This window comes from Rhinopithecus bieti, unplaced genomic scaffold, assembly GCF_001698545.2.
Source record: "Rhinopithecus bieti isolate Rb0 unplaced genomic scaffold, ASM169854v2 scaffold_1918, whole genome shotgun sequence".
In the NCBI taxonomy this organism is placed as follows: Eukaryota; Metazoa; Chordata; class Mammalia; order Primates; family Cercopithecidae; genus Rhinopithecus; species Rhinopithecus bieti.
Window position 1 is genome coordinate 1447674 of NW_016803680.1, and position 15459 is coordinate 1463132.

Consider the following 15459-nt stretch of genomic DNA (forward strand, 5'->3'; position numbering starts at 1 on the left):
TTTATTTTGGGGGTGATTTTTTTGTGCTTCATCTAATTCTTCCATGTCCCTTGATTATTATTATTATTATTTTAACCAAATCTATTAAGCCTCCTCTCCCTTGCTTTCCCTACTCACAGGCTTGCAACAGTTTACAATACTGGGAGTTATAGTTATTTATTTAATTACAGGTCATTGGAAAATTTTTGTAATAACCCTTGTCTCTTAGTAATGCCGAAGGTATGACTTATATGTATTTTATTTTTATCCTTTTTATTGGTTCTGTGGTTCTTTGGGGAAGCTGTGTGGTTTCACCATTTTCCTCCAGATCTGGAAGTCAGCCCCATATTACCTCAGTATGGGTAAAAAGGCAACTACTATTTATATTATTGTGGCTCATATCCAGGAGCCACAATAGAGTATGAGGTTCCTACCTTATCCAGGCTGTGCTGTTGTCTACAGGTTCTTGAGCAGGCCAGAGTGGAAATCCCCCTGTTTCCCTTCAGCATTGTTCAGTTCTCTTTTAAGGCCTTTTCACCTATCCTCACCGAGGAGATGAACAAAAGGGTAAGTGGATGGGTTCTGCTGAATGATTTATTTAGTGACTTTTTATAACCTCTTATCATTAAGGAAAGTAATACATGCTTTATTTAATTTGTTGTGTCTTTCTCTAGATTTTACTATCTGCATATTAACATCTAAAACATTTTATAAAATGGGAATCAAACTATGCATACTGTTTTACAACTTTATTTTTTCATTTAACAGTATATCTTGTACATCTTTCTGTATCACTACATATCTTATTTCCCTTGTTTTTAATGGCTACATAATATTCTGCTATATGATATACCTGTTAACAGCATTTGTACTTTATATACTTTTGCTATTGCAAATGATACTTCAGTGAACATCCTTGGACATTTGGCAAGTATTTATGTCAAAAAAATCTTTGATGAATAATCCCATGCATTGACTCATGATTTCAGTTCTCTTTTCACATTCATTCCCATACTATATTCTGTTGTTTTTCCTACAGATGAGGATCAAGTGGACAGAGATATCAACTGTCTATGCTGGGCCATTTAGCAAAAATTGCAATCTCAGGGCTCTGAAGAGGCTATTTAAGAGCTTTGGCCCAGTCCAGTCAATGACTTTTGTTCTTGAAACCCGTCAGGTAAGACTGGAAAATTCAGATTTCAATTTTCTAGATTAGTGTTTCACATTCAGGTGACTGCTTGGGCCATGCAGATAGCAAATATTCCTGAAGTAAGCTTGATTGCTACCAACTGGAGCGCGAGACATACGCTAATGAGAGCAATTGTTGACCCACAAGAATGTATACCCAGTATTGTGAGATCTTTTGTTGTGTGTGTTTAAAGAATTGAGACATCTGGCTGGGTGTGGTGGCCTATATCTGTAATCCCAGCACTTTGGGAGTTTGAGGAGGGAGGATTGCTTGAGTCCAGGAGTTCAAGACCAGCCTGGGCTATATAGTGGGACCACATTGCTACAAAAAATTTAAAAACAAGAATTGAGAACTCTGTCAATTTTCATATGCTGGCTCCTATTTTCTCAAATATCAGGCCATGCGAAAAAATATGTCTGCTGGTTGAATATAACCTATGGTCCTTATGCTTGTACCTAGCTTTAAATGATAAAATGCCCTTTCAAAAAGAGAAGTAACTTTCATATCTTAGAAAATTACTTCTTTTTTTACAGAGTAGGCTCATGGCTTGCTTGGTTAAGATACAGGAGGAAGATTATGGGAGGGCTTTTGTTGTTATTGTTATTAGTTCTCTTATCTCTTAGGGTAGGTTTTTGGTATTGTAGGTTTGTATTTACATAAAAGCCTTTTAAAGAGATTAGTTTTACTTTAACAAAATAATGCTTGCATATGGTTTTAAAATTTATATAGTTCAAAAGGACTTCACAAGTTAAGTCTCCATCTTCATAGTCATAACAATACCATATCAATAGATAAAGTTTATATATGAAGCAATAACATCATAAGCATATAGAGACATAGAAGAAATCATGAAAATAATTTAAAAAGAATTAAAAATGGAAACAGTGTAATAGGATGTTTGTAGAATGATATACAATAAAGGTAACAATGGAGGCCTCCAGGGGGAAGAATTAGCTAATGAGATTAGGGGAAGACTTTACTGTAAATATTGTTCCTTTAGAATTCGGAACTAGGTAACTATTAATTGGTGTATTACCATGTATGAAAGTGAAGTAAAAATACTTCTAAAGTGATGTAAGTGCAGGATCCTAGATATTTTTAAATGTGCTATCTCTAAATTTTTTAATTTTTTTTTTTGACACAGAGGCCCAGGCTGGAGTGCAGTGGTGCCATTTTGGCTCACCACAGCCTCTGCCTCCCCAGTTCAAATGATTTCTCGTGCCTCCCAAGTAGCTGGGACTACAGGTTTGCACCCCCATGCCTGGCTAAGTTTTGTATTTTTAGTAGAGATGGGGTTTCACCATATTGGCCAGGCTGTTCACGAACTCCTGACCTCAAGTGATCCATCTCCCAAAGTGCTGGGATTACAGGTGTGAGCCACTGCACACAGCTTCTAAATCTTTTATTAATGGCTTTTCTATGACTAAAAATACAGATACAAAGATTGTCCCTGAGAAGATGGATTGGGGGATGAGAATATAGCAAGGGACTATAACATCTTCCTAAGTCTTTCTCTTGGTCCCTTTTTTTGGTTGCGAGGGTGGCGGGTAAAATACATATAACATAAAATGTACCTTTTTAACCATTTTTAAGTGGCATTCAGTACATTGACATTGTGCAGCTATCACCACCATCTATCTCCAGAACTTTTTCATCATCCCAAACTGAAATTTCCTATTAAGCAATAATTTCCTATTACTCCTTCCCCCAGCCATTGTTTTACTTTCTGTCTTTATGAATTTGACTACTCCTGTATACCTCACATAAGTGGAATCATATAATATTTGTCCTGTTGTGTCTGTTTTATTTCATTTAGCATGTCTTCAAGGTTCATTCATGTTGTAGCATGTATCAGAATTTCATTTTCAAGGCAAAATAATATTCCATTTCATGTATATACCACATTTTGGTTATCTATTTGTTGATGAACATTTGGGTTGTTTCTACCTTTTCTTTTTTTTTGAGATAGGATCTTGCTCACCCAGGCTGGAGTTCAGTGGCGTGATCACAGCTTACTACAGCCTCGACTTCCTGGGCTCAAGCAATCCTCCCACCTCCCAGCCTCCTGAGTAGCTGGGACCACAGGCTTGCACCACCATGCCCGGCTAATTTTTTGTAAGACAGGGTCTCTCTGTGTTGCCCAGGCTGATCTTGAACTCCTGACTCAAGAGATCTGCCCACCTCGGCCTCCCAAAGTCCTGGGATTACAGGCGTGCCTGACTCTGGGTTGTTTCTACCTTTGACTATCATGAATAATGCTGCTATGAACATGGTTGTACATAATATCTGTTCAAGTCCCTGCTTTCAGTTCTTCTGGGCATATACCCAGAAGTGGAACTGATGGATCAAATAGTAATTCTGTGTGTAATTTTTTGAGGAATCATTATACTGTTTTCCACAGTGGCTATACCATTTTACATTCCTACCAGCAAAGAACAAAGGTTCCAACTTATCTGCATCTTCACTGACACTTGTTTTCTATTTTATTTAATAATAGCCATCCTAATGGATGTGAAATGGTATCTCATTTGGGTTTGATTTGCATTTCCCTAATGATTAGTGATGTTGAGTGTCGTAGGCAATTTGCACATCTTTTACAGCAATGTCTATTCACTTATTTGCCCTTTTTTTTTCTTATTTATTTTTTTCAGTTCCAGCGACTCTGCAATGTTTGCCCATTTTAAAATCAGGTTGTTTGGGTTTTTTATTGTTGAATTGTAAGAGTTCTTTGTACATTCTGGATATTAATCTTTTATTAGATAGGTGATTGCAACTATTTCTCCATTCTGTGGGTTGCTTTTTGACACTGCTGTTAGTGTCCTTTGATATACAAAAGGTTTTAATTTTTATGAAGTCTAATTTGTCTATTTTTAATTTTGTTGCCTGCCTTTGATGTCATATTCAAGAAACCCTTGCCAAGTCCAGTGTCATGAAACTTTCCCATGGGAAGGCTTTTATCTCCATATTGATGCTGTGGCTCAGATAATCACAAAGATTTACTTACTCCGAGTTACCAAACAGAAAAGCAGACCATTTGAAGATGTAGCCTATCCAGTGGAAGAACTTATCCTTCCCAAGCTTATAAAGTTAAGCTAAAAGACAGACAAATGGGAATCTCTGCCCGTGACTTGCAGTGATGACTTTAGTGATGCATAATAAATATTATGAAAAGCCTGTTGGGTAGTTGCATTTTAAATGACAAAAGTTAGTTATTGTCTGAAAGCTAGTTCCTGAACTTTAATGATCCCATTTAAAGTTGACAGTTTACAATCAATATCTGTGTAGCCCAGCACAGCAAAGGCATCCATTCTGGTGGCTTTGGCCACTGTAGTTTGAATCCTTTTCCCCAGCCCCTTCTTTAGCAGTTTGAGCTGGAAAGCAATGGTGAGGAAATCTTGGTCTTTCTGCAGCCTCATCTCTGTATACAGTATGAAGTCCTAGAAGCAGCCCAGCTGGCCATAGAGTCCTTGGATGGTATTCTGGTAGATGGTACCTGCATCAAGGTAGGGTGACAAGAGAAAGCTCCCTTTGCTCGGGTCTAGCCTACCACAGCCTGTATGTATAGTGCCCCAGGACATGTAGCAAACACCCTCAAGCGGCCCAGGCACAAGACTTTGTTATGGAAAGTCTTCAGCCAAGTCTGACATTCTCCTGCTGGCAGTGACTGAAGATATAACAGCTTTCATTTGTGTCAGAAATCATCCTGTGATAGATTTGGGGCTTCCTTGCATTCTTTATTACTACTTAAGTCCCCAATGGTTTATTCTGGTTGGTTCTTTGTGGTTGCCCTTTTCTTCACCTTTCAGGGAAATCAAATGATGGTATTTTGAAGTTTCTTGTGCCCATAAACAGAATTTCATTAAGGGTGGGAGGCAGGAAACTGAAGAGAATATGTTTACATGAAAATATGTATGTATTTATCAATTAAGTCTCTAACATAATTCTGTGAGGCAGTTATCTTTAGTTTCCTTTTACAGAAAAGGAAAGAAACTGAAAAAGTTTAGGAAACTGAAAAATGAAGTTATTAGTAATGGTAAAAACTTGCTAGTATCCAACAGGCCTGAGGATTAAATTGATTTTCTACCACTAACATCAACTTTCCTTGGTTAGGTGCAGAGGCCTGTGACAGAGCTCACGCTTGATTGTGAGACCCTCGTGAATGAGCTGGAAGGAGATTCTGAAAACCAAGGCTCTATATATCTGTTTGGAGTGAGTGAAACCTTCAAAGAACAGCTGTTGCAGGAGCCCCGCCTCTTTCTTGGCCTGGAAGCTGTGATCTTGCCTAAAGATCTTAAAAATGGAAAGCAGAAAAAATACTGTTTCCTAAGTAAGTCTATGCTGTCGAATGTAGCTTTGGGGAAGGAAACTGGGGATGGTAATAACGTGAGGTCAGAGAAGGGAAGATTCACCTCCTGGGCTGGACCAGGGCAGCAGTTACTGATTCTGTCCTTCTCCTATGGCCCTGGCCAGGCAGCTTGGATGGGATCAACTTTTTTGGCCCTTAATAACAAGGTGGGGGTTCTTGCTTTCAGAATTCAAAAGTTTTGGCAGTGCCCAGCGTGCCCTCAACATTCTCACAGGCAAGGACTGGAAGCTGAAAGGCAGGCATGCTCTAACCCCCAGGCACCTTCATGCCTGGCTCAGAGGCTTACCACCTGAATCAAGAAGGCCTGCAGGACTTCGTGTTGTACCTCCCCCCTTTGAACAGGAGGCCTTGCAGGTGAGTGAGTGAAGGTTTCTTGGAGAAGATGTCAGGAGAGTCCTGCTCAGTGACACTTAATCCTTTAATCTTTTTTTTTTTTTTCTACCCTGGCCCTCAGTCTTATTTCACTCTCCAGCTTCCTCCAGTCCTGGCCACATCTCCTTTTCTCCCAGATCTCTCATATTTTTGCCCCCTCCATACCTGCTAAACTTAGGTTTTTAGTCTTCCAGATCTCCAAGGGACTTTGAGGGACCAAGGCAGGAAGTCAGAGAGCTGGATAATTATTCAGTGATCTAGTCTAGGGTTTCCCAAAGTGTGGTACATACACAAGATAAATTGTGGTTGTCATAGATGGTCTTTTTTTTTTTGTTTTCACTTTTATGGTTATGGATTTGTCTTTTTATTATAGCTAAGACATCTGAATGGACTTGTTTTGCTAATACTTGTTAAAGTATACAACAACTACATTGAGACTATGATTTTGTGAATGGTATTAGTTAGACAAGGCTAAGGAAGAAATTAACTCACTTTATGGAAAAATGTTAGAGGGATATACAAGCAGAAGAGTGGAGGTAGAAGTTGAATGGCTAAAGCTTGGGAAACCCTGTCTTAGTCTAATCTCTCATACTTAGCAGATGAAATGTAGGGGCTAGAGTTGGTAAGTCACTTGCCCAAGGTCACAAAGAGACTTAATGGCAGAAGCCAGACTAGACCCCTCATCAGCAATGTGGCTCCCCTAGCTTGGGGTCTTGGAAGACCCATCTGGAGGAAAGGATAGTAGCCGTCTTCCCCTGAGGAAGTCCTAAACCAACTTGGAGGCCTGGGGATGCTGGGTCAGCAGAGAACCTGCAGTGTGGGCTCCAGTGTTAGACAAGGGATTTGTCTGGAACCTTTACTGGAATCCCATAGCCTTAGACCCGGAGGAAGAGTGTTGCAGCCCTTCCATAGGTAACGAGAGAGTGTTCTGGCTGAGTATTGACATGTGGCTTTGATCCCAGACTCTGAAACTGGACCACCCAAAGACAGCAGCCTGGCGCTGGGGCCGGAAGATTGGAAAGCTCTACAGCAGCTTGTGCCCAGGCACTCTCTGCCTCATCCTGCTGCCAGGAACCAAGAGGTATGGACTGGAAAGGGTATCCCTTCAGGACTCTGTCCCCTGGATTTCAGCTGTTTTTAGAGAAAAAGCCTTTTGCTGATGTTTAGGTCCATAATGAGGACTTACATGAATCACCTCTTTAATTCTCACAGTTCTAAAAGATAGGCATTGTATTCCCATTTCACATTTATATGCTCTTGTATAACTACATCTATTGGTCCCTCAGGGAGGTAACTTATCCCCAGTTAAAACCAGGGGTCTTATGTCCTTCTTACTCCTCTCTGGAGAAAGAAGTAGCTGCTAACCCCACTTGAGTAAAAAAAGTAAAGTCTCAGAACAAGCCCTAGGCTTAGGTGTAACCTCCCCGCATATGAGGAATGTGTTCCTGCCTTCTGTACCTTTTTCCCCATTGACACCTCTGTTTTAAGAGATAACAGGGCCTGGTTTGCTGATTCTAAGCCTGAGGAATACTGGAGCAGGACTCTGAGTCTAGTTCCAGCTTTATCACCTATCTCCTCTGACAAGTGGCCAAGCTACTTCCCCGCTATAGATCTCAATTTCCTTTCAGTAACATGAGGGATTTGGAATAAATCAATTGATTTTCACACCCTTTTAATTGTAAACCCTTTCTTTAAAGAAAAACCAATATTAAATCTTAAAGCATAGAGACGGGCAGTTTTGGAATGAGTGAGTGGGCAGCTAAATGAGTGTATATTGGGGGAGGGAGGGAAAGACGGTAGCTTTTTTGAACAGTCTGAAAACCTTGGATTGTGTTAATTTTAAAAAGTTCCTTGAGATTCTGACATCTGGCTAGGTACAGTGGCTCATACCTATAATCCTAGCACTTTGGGAGGCCAAGGCGAGCAGATCACTTGAGCTCAGGAGTTCAAGACCAGACTGGGCAACATGACAAGACCCCATCTCTACCAAAAATACAAAAAAGCAAAAAAAAAAAAAAAAAAAAAAAAAAAAAAAAACTGCCAGGCTTGGTGTTGTGGGCCTGTGATCCCAACTACTTGGGAGGCTGAGACACGAGAATCACTTGAATCCAGGAGGCAGAGGTTGCAGTGAGCTGAAATTGCGCCACTGCACTCCAGCTTGGGCTACAGACTGAGACTCTTGTCTCAACATTCTAGGAGTTGATAGAGCATGAATACCTCTGGCCTTGAAGCTGGATCAGAAATTCATTACCTAGCATAAAGTTATTGTAACATGTATCTGAGGGCCATTAGGGAGATGGTCTACCTACTGGGTAGGTTGAAAGAACTGCTTTCTCTGAAAAGCAGAAACAAGTATTAGGTGTTTACATTGAGGGGGAAAAAAACATCTTCGACCAACATACTTTAAACAGGTTTGTGGGTAAGCTAATAGGAACAGGGTAAAAAGTGACCACAAGTTGCCAGTAAAAGCTTTTTGGTTAAGATGTGGGCTCTGGGGAACAGACAGACTTGTCCTTAGGTAGCTCCTCAGGGGCAGTGTTATGGTGGTAGGTGGACTGGGTTTTCATGTTCCCACGTAGAATACTTAAATTGCAGTCCACCATTGTTTAGGTAAACTAAGTCAAGAGTAGCCCAAATCATTGTTCTTCCTGGATGTTCCACAGAGGGTGAAGCCAGAAGAGGAAGTGCTGGGGTCAGGGAGCAAAAACACTTAAGTTGTAACTGAGACAAAGATCCTAAGATAAGTTTGACAAGTTAGGAGAATTAAGCCCCTCTGGAAGCAGCAAATCCTGTGGTGAAGAACCTAAACTACTCCTATCCTTTAAAAGTCACATTCTGATTTCTGTGGACATACTGATCAAACTCAGCAGCAGTAGCATGCATTTCCCCAAGCTGTAGAAGCTTGCTGTGTGACTGACTTCTCTGGGCCTTGTTTGTGCAGCTGTGTCCGTGATGGCAGCAGATACTCTTGGGAAACATTGGGAAAAAGGAATAGCAAAAACAATAGAAGGTTTCCTTAGGCTGGGGTCTTGATGCAGCTCTTAATCATTACATTTTTGGTAGCTTCTTAAATTAATATTGAAAACAACAGTAATTTATCAAACCCAGGTACTGTGCTAAATGCCTTTATATGCATTTTTGGTTGAGGTTGTTAGAATCTTTAACAAGTGGAGAAAAAGTCTCAGATTAAGCAATTTTCCTAGGGTCACAGAGCTAGTAAGTGCATAGTCAGGACTTGTACCCTGATGGTGTGTCTGACTCCAAAGCAACTCTCCTGCCCTCAAAGCTCTAGTTCTCCATACACAAAAGTCTAGTGTTGGAATGTTTAAGTTCAGACATGAGGTGGAGACAGATTCCGTGTTTGTCTTTCCTCATTTCTACCTGCTTTGCCTCAGAGAGCTCCTCAACTCTAACCCGCTTTCATGAATATGAATTACAAGGTGGCAGGAACTAACAAGTATTGAATGGCTCCTCAATTCAAAGCACCATGCCAGGTTTTTTACAACAAACATTATTAAATAAGTTAATGTTTTGTAATGTTTTTTAAACAGCCCCCGGCACCTAGCAGGTGCTACAAAAGTATGGAATGAACAAAGACTAAGACACTTTAACAGCAACTTGTAAGGGCTCCAATGGCAGATTGCTATTATTGATATCCTGGTTCTGTCACTTAACAGTGTGACTTGAGCAAGTCATATAATGTCTATGAGCTTATTTTTTAAATGAGGATAACACTTGTACCTACATCAGTGAGCTGTTTTGAGGATTAAATGAGAGAAGTGTTTAGAACAATTCTTGGCATGTAGTAAGTGCTCTGTGTATGTTTGCTATTGCCGATAGTCTTCACCAAAATCCCTGTGAGGTAGTAAATATTTCATAGTTTTATAGATATGCCTCATATCTCCTAATTGGTAAAGGCAGGATTTGAATCTAGACCTCTGAGACTCATCAGTGCTTTTTCCATTAAAACTATCTTCAGCAGGCAGCTTTCCATAAACCTTCCTGCCCTTGCCCCATGGCACACACACACACGTACTTGGAAAAACATCTTCTCTAACTAGGCATTTATAACCATTCATTCAACCTTATGGATAAAAACCTACCTTTGTTTCTCATTTATTGCAGCACTCATGGTTCACTCCCTGGCCTAGGACTGATGGGAATAAAAGAGGAAGAAGAAAGCACCATCTCAGGCCTGTGATCGTGAGTCGGCCTGCCATGTTTTCATGTGCCATTTCTTACCCCTTGCAGGCAATGGCAAAGAATGTGGTCAGGCTGTAGTCTCTCCAACCAGCAGACAGCTTTTGTAGAAACTTGGTGTAGCAGCTAAAAGAGTTTAATTTGTTTATATGGCATGTATAAGTTTTCAATAAATGCCTAAAGTTCAAGCATAGTATGGGGGTGTCCACAGATTGTTTCTTTGTGTCATTGAGTTTATGTGCATAGGCGTGGTAGCAGGTACTCACTCCATGTAGCACCCCTATTACGTGGTATATTCTGATAAGGAAACCAAGAGGACTCCTTCTCTGCAGAAAACCAGCCAATTAGGCAATTTGTCAAAGTTGTAATGTCTGTGAAGCAAATTTCTTTAAACTGTTTTCTTATTGACAGCTCTTATAAAATTGAAGGGCAATGATAGGCTGAACTGAAAAATCTGGCAAGTCCACCAGGCAGTGGAGTGGAAGATTCTTTTAGTTTTTTTAAGCAGCCCTGGAAACCCCTTCCATTCCACGTTTAGGAATCCTTCCCTTCAGAACATGACTGCAGTGCCACCCTTCACCAGTAGGTGCCTCCATCACACCATCTCTCCCCCTAGGAACTGGAAACTTGAAATTCAGTAAAAGCCGTTTTAATCAACTCTCAAACTGGTAACAATCTGTGTTGGAAAGGACATGGGGCATAGGCACCCAATTCCAAAACTAGTAGAGATATTAACTGCCCTCCAGAAAAGATGAACCTGGCATACAGTATGTATCGTACCCAAAAACCTCGTAAATTGCTCCATACACTGAGACCCTGTAATTCTATAGCATTGTCCTAGGGTACTAGGATTGTTACACAAAAACATGTAATGAAGGAGATATCACAGGGTTATTACAATGGAGTTCTAGGTAGCCAGTTCTAAAGTGTGTGTGTGTGTGAGAGAGTAAATAAAATCTTCAGTGAAAGAGATCTTCAAGAAGAGGCAGTAGACCTCTAGATCCAGAATGCTTGACTTTGAATCCCAGCTTTTTAAATCATTAGCTGTGTGAACTTGAATAAATTACTTAACATTTCTGTGTCTGGAATAATGGTATGTATCCCAGAGGATTACAGATTTCACAGTACCGTATATTATTTGTTGTATGAAGTCTGGAGGGATACAGAATAGCATGTAGTTTGAGTCCACTTTTGTAGAAGAAAATATACAAAGTTATACATAGGCTTCTAACAAAACCTGCAAAGCTATATGCCAAAATGTTAACAGTATTTATCTATGGCTAGTGGCATTGACAAATTAGGTTTTAACAAATGCTTTTCTGTTGTAGACTCGATTTTTTTTTTAAACATTCAACATACATTGCTTTTATAATTGGAAAATAATTCTTAACAGCTGCTGTCAGGAGAAGAAAAGAAGAAAAAGATAATTCTACTTAAAATTAACTCTTAGGGTTGGGCAGTTGGAGCAGTGTTTCCTGTAAATGTAGTTTCATAAGATCTGGTCCTATATGAAAGTTTAAATGTAGCTTCTGTAAGATCCTATATGGAACCAGAACTGAAGAGCTTGACTTGGGGTCAGACACTGCAACTTGATTCAAGTCCCTTCATCAGGAGAAAAGTTCCCTAGGTGAAATGCCAACTTCTGCTGCAAGGCCCTGAGAACTTGAAACTGACAAGTGTTGCTGGGTTCCTTCCTGCCCAGCTGAGCTCCAAAGCTGTGAGAGCTTAGCTGCTGTTTACCTCTTGAGGCTGAAGTCTTGAGAGACAAATTAAGTGCCTGCCTTAAATATGAACAGGCCTGGGTTGGAGCTTCACCTCCCACACACACCTGAGTATTTTGGGGCAAGTTACTTAACCTCATTTGAGGCTATTTCCACAGCTGTATAAAATGAGGAAATAACTACTTTTGATTATTGAGACATTTGTGGAAAATGACACAGTGATGCACTATGTGTGAATTATTTTCCCTCTCTGGGCCTGTTTCCTCACCTTTAAAATGGGGGAAATTAGTACTTCATAAGCTTATGAGGATTAAACTAGGAAAAGTCAAGATTGAGTGCTGAATAAATGACATACTATTTTACTAAGGATCATCTCCCTGTACCAAGAGCACTCCACTTGCTCCCAATAATAGCCAAGGCCATCTTTTTCTTAGGAGAAAGGGTAGGGCTGGAGGTTTCCCCAGGGATCCAACTCCAGAACTCTGCAGAGATGGGCCTGCACTACAAGGCCTCTGAGACTTCAGTCTGCACACTCTGTTCTTTCGCCTGATGCTCCACCTTTTGGAAGCCAAAGCTGCCAACTTGGCCTCTTGCAAAACACACATTCCATTCATAAGTGCGTTTGTGCATTTTTCCTCCCACACCCTTCTAGGCAGCCAGTGCAGAGCTGCCAAGGCAGCTGCTGGAGAAGCAGCTTCTTATGGGGGAAAAGCAACTCCAAGGGCTTTTACAGAACTCATGGTTTAGGCTTTGAACACATTACTCCCATTTTCTGGTCTCCTTGCCCATAGTGGGGTTGTTCATTTCCTTTTGCTCCCCTTTCTGTAAATAACCTCTTCCCTATTATAAAGGAAACCTATTAATGAAAATTGAAAATACAGAAAATTTAAATCACAACTGATCCCACCATCAATGGTCAATGACTGCCAGTATTTTATAATCGATCAACTTTTTCCATGATGATAGAAATTCTATTATTCAAAAGCAGAGTATAATATTCTAGCATTGATGTATGCCGTAATTTCTAAAGCAGTCCCTTTTGTTGACGTTGAAGTTGTTTCCAAATGATGCTGCCGGTGATATCCTTGCACATACATCCTTGGAGATGTTTTAGGAAGAAATCTCACATGCTTTTAACCCCAGAAAGGCTTTTACTGTTTACTAGCATAGATTTGCTTCAAATTTTGCCAATATAAGTTTTCATTGTATATTTAATTCTACTTATTTGAATACCCTTTAGATTAGCATCCTGCTTTTTTCCCCAGAAGCTTTTGGTAAATTATTTTCCTAAGTGAGTTGTTCATATCCTTTGCCATTTTTCTGTTGGGAAGCCAGGTCCTTTTCCATACTGAATTAAGAGCACCTTATGGATTCACTATAGTGTCCATTTATAAACTATTACAAAATTTTAGTTTGCTTTTTAAGGTACATCATTTTATGTTTAGTCTTTTGTGATTTCTTCTATTTGCTTTTATGCTTAGAAAGCCCTGACTGATCTCTGGATCCAATGACAAGTTTATATATTTCTAATGATTTAATGTCTATACTTCATAGCCTTATTTTTCTTGGAATTTATTTTGGCATGTAATAACTTACTCCCAAATATTTAGATCATTTTACCCAATTATCTAGCTTTACTTACCCAATAAAGGACGAGGCTCCTTTATCATATAAGTCCACGTGTATACTAGGGCCAGTATTCATGTTTTCTGCTGTCTTGTCATGTAGTAGTACCACTCTATTGTATAGCTCTATAATGTACTAGCAGTTTTAGCAGCACCACCCCAGATAAGCACAGGGCCCAGAGTACCCATCAGCATGGATTACAAAACACTGTAGTTAAGATGCTTTGCTACTGACTGCACTGGTGCTGCTACATTCCACCAGGACTTTTTCAGCACCCCTGAGTCAAGAGATGGGATAAGGGTCAGAACACTGGACAGAAGATTAAACTCAGGTAGGAGCCTTGTATTTTTAAGACAGGGCATCCTCAGAAGTTGGCATAAAGGAAAGGAAATGGAGAGGTTAGGCAAGCTCCCTAATCTTATCAGGCAGACTAACCCTTTTTGACCTACGTCAAAACTGAGAGCTAGAAGGATGACTTCCAGAGCCAATCCAGCCATGTGCTTCAGCAACTGGATTTGAAAGGAGGGAAGAAGCCAGTGTTGCAACTTTCATACTCCTCAGACCCTGAGCACTACCTTCAGTGCACCTTTCTTGCTAGAAAGCATTCCATGTGCAGTTAAGCTCATCTGGTAACTAAGTGAAGTTGTTTGCCCATCATCTAATTGAAAATTGGATTTTAGCTGTAATCTTATACAGCACTTTGAACAGCCCAGGCTCTATACAAGCCCCCAAATCAGTATCCTTCCACTTTATTCCCCAAACCTGTTTGTAAGGCTCTGGCTGGGCTCCGTAATGCAGAAGTGCCAAAGCACAGAAGAAACAAGCCTACGAGCCAACTGGGGAATGCTTTAGAGGCATACTTTTTAAGTGAGGAAAACATCACCCCTTAGATTGCCTTCCAGCCCCCACCTGGTCCTGTCCTCAGTAATGACAGAGGAAGAGAAAAAGAGTTCCAGTTCATTGAGGAATCTCAGAAACCTCTCCCTAATCAGAGAATGTAGACATGACTTCCAGAGCCTTTGCAACTGAAAAGAAAAAGTACACCTACTCCCACCACCATACTTATTTATTTTTACAAAATACCAACATGAGGCTGGGAATCTTTGGGGAGGCCATCAGGGAGGGCCTCCATGAAAGAAATGTGTAAGATGGCCACTCAAGAGCTTTCCTGAATGTAAACAAGTAGGCAGAAAATACAATGGAAGGAAGCTAAGGGTCGTAAGTGGTCTAATCATCATACATCTAGAGTGTTAAAAGGCAGATGGGAATCCCAGGGATCCCGTTAGTCTGAGCTTCTTCCCCCATCCCCAATTTGGCACAGAGGGAAATTAACCCCCTAAGAGGGGCTGTGACTTGTTAAAGGTCATGTATGACCATGCCAACCCCCCTCTCTTATTCTCTGGTTTCCCTGCATTACTCACCTAACATTCCTTTGGACAACCTTAAAAGAGCTTGTAATGTTTGAGCACTTACATGTCATTGGGACTTTATCAAGACTTTTAAATCCCAGCACTCTGATGGAAGCAAGAGCCTTTTAATTTTGCAGATGAGTAAAAGGAAACTTAGAGGTTCACCAACTTGCCAAAGGTCACACAGCAGTGGCACTTGAGTTTAGGCCAGATACAGCTCGTTTCCTTTGCCTTAATCACTGCCATACTGTTAAATCTAGGGGTCGTACATTTAACACAGTGCTCAACTTCGCTTTTTATTCCTCGTGAGAATTCACATCAGTTGCTAAGGTAAGACTAGGCAGTGGCCCTGTGAAGACTTACTTGCTCTTTGCCTCTCAGCACTAAGACCCCCAAAAGCCACCCTATTAAGCTTGGTATGTGGGAGGTTAACACCCATGTTTGGAGTCTGAGGATCCTGTACTTATCTGGATTGTTTTCAAAGAATAAAATTGTCACTCAATATTATGTTGGTAGAAGCTCCCAGTGGGTAAATTTTGCCCCAGAATAAAGTCACTGTTTGTTTTGTTGTTTTTTTTTTGGTAGAAATATCAATAA

General features: G+C 40.4%; 1 protein-coding gene across 8 annotated transcripts in view; it reads left to right on the forward strand.

Moving 5' to 3' along the window:
• REXO5 (RNA exonuclease 5) overlaps positions 1 to 10302 on the forward strand; it is a 44443-nt gene extending 34141 nt beyond the window's left edge. For 7 of the 8 annotated variants that reach the window (XM_017849981.1, XM_017849970.1, XM_017850017.1 and 4 more), the window contains 7 exons: positions 442 to 546; positions 1019 to 1156; positions 4579 to 4671; positions 5279 to 5495; positions 5701 to 5888; positions 6869 to 6987; positions 10032 to 10302. In XM_017849981.1, coding sequence (XP_017705470.1) covers positions 442 to 546; positions 1019 to 1156; positions 4579 to 4671; positions 5279 to 5495; positions 5701 to 5888; positions 6869 to 6987; positions 10032 to 10107 — 936 coding nt within the window. In that variant the 3' untranslated portion in view covers positions 10108 to 10302. The remainder of the gene's footprint in view (positions 1 to 441; positions 547 to 1018; positions 1157 to 4578; positions 4672 to 5278; positions 5496 to 5700; positions 5889 to 6868; positions 6988 to 10031) is intronic. The other variant, XM_017850002.1, reaches the window with a different exon arrangement.
• Positions 10303 to 15459: the final 5157 nt, after the last annotated feature.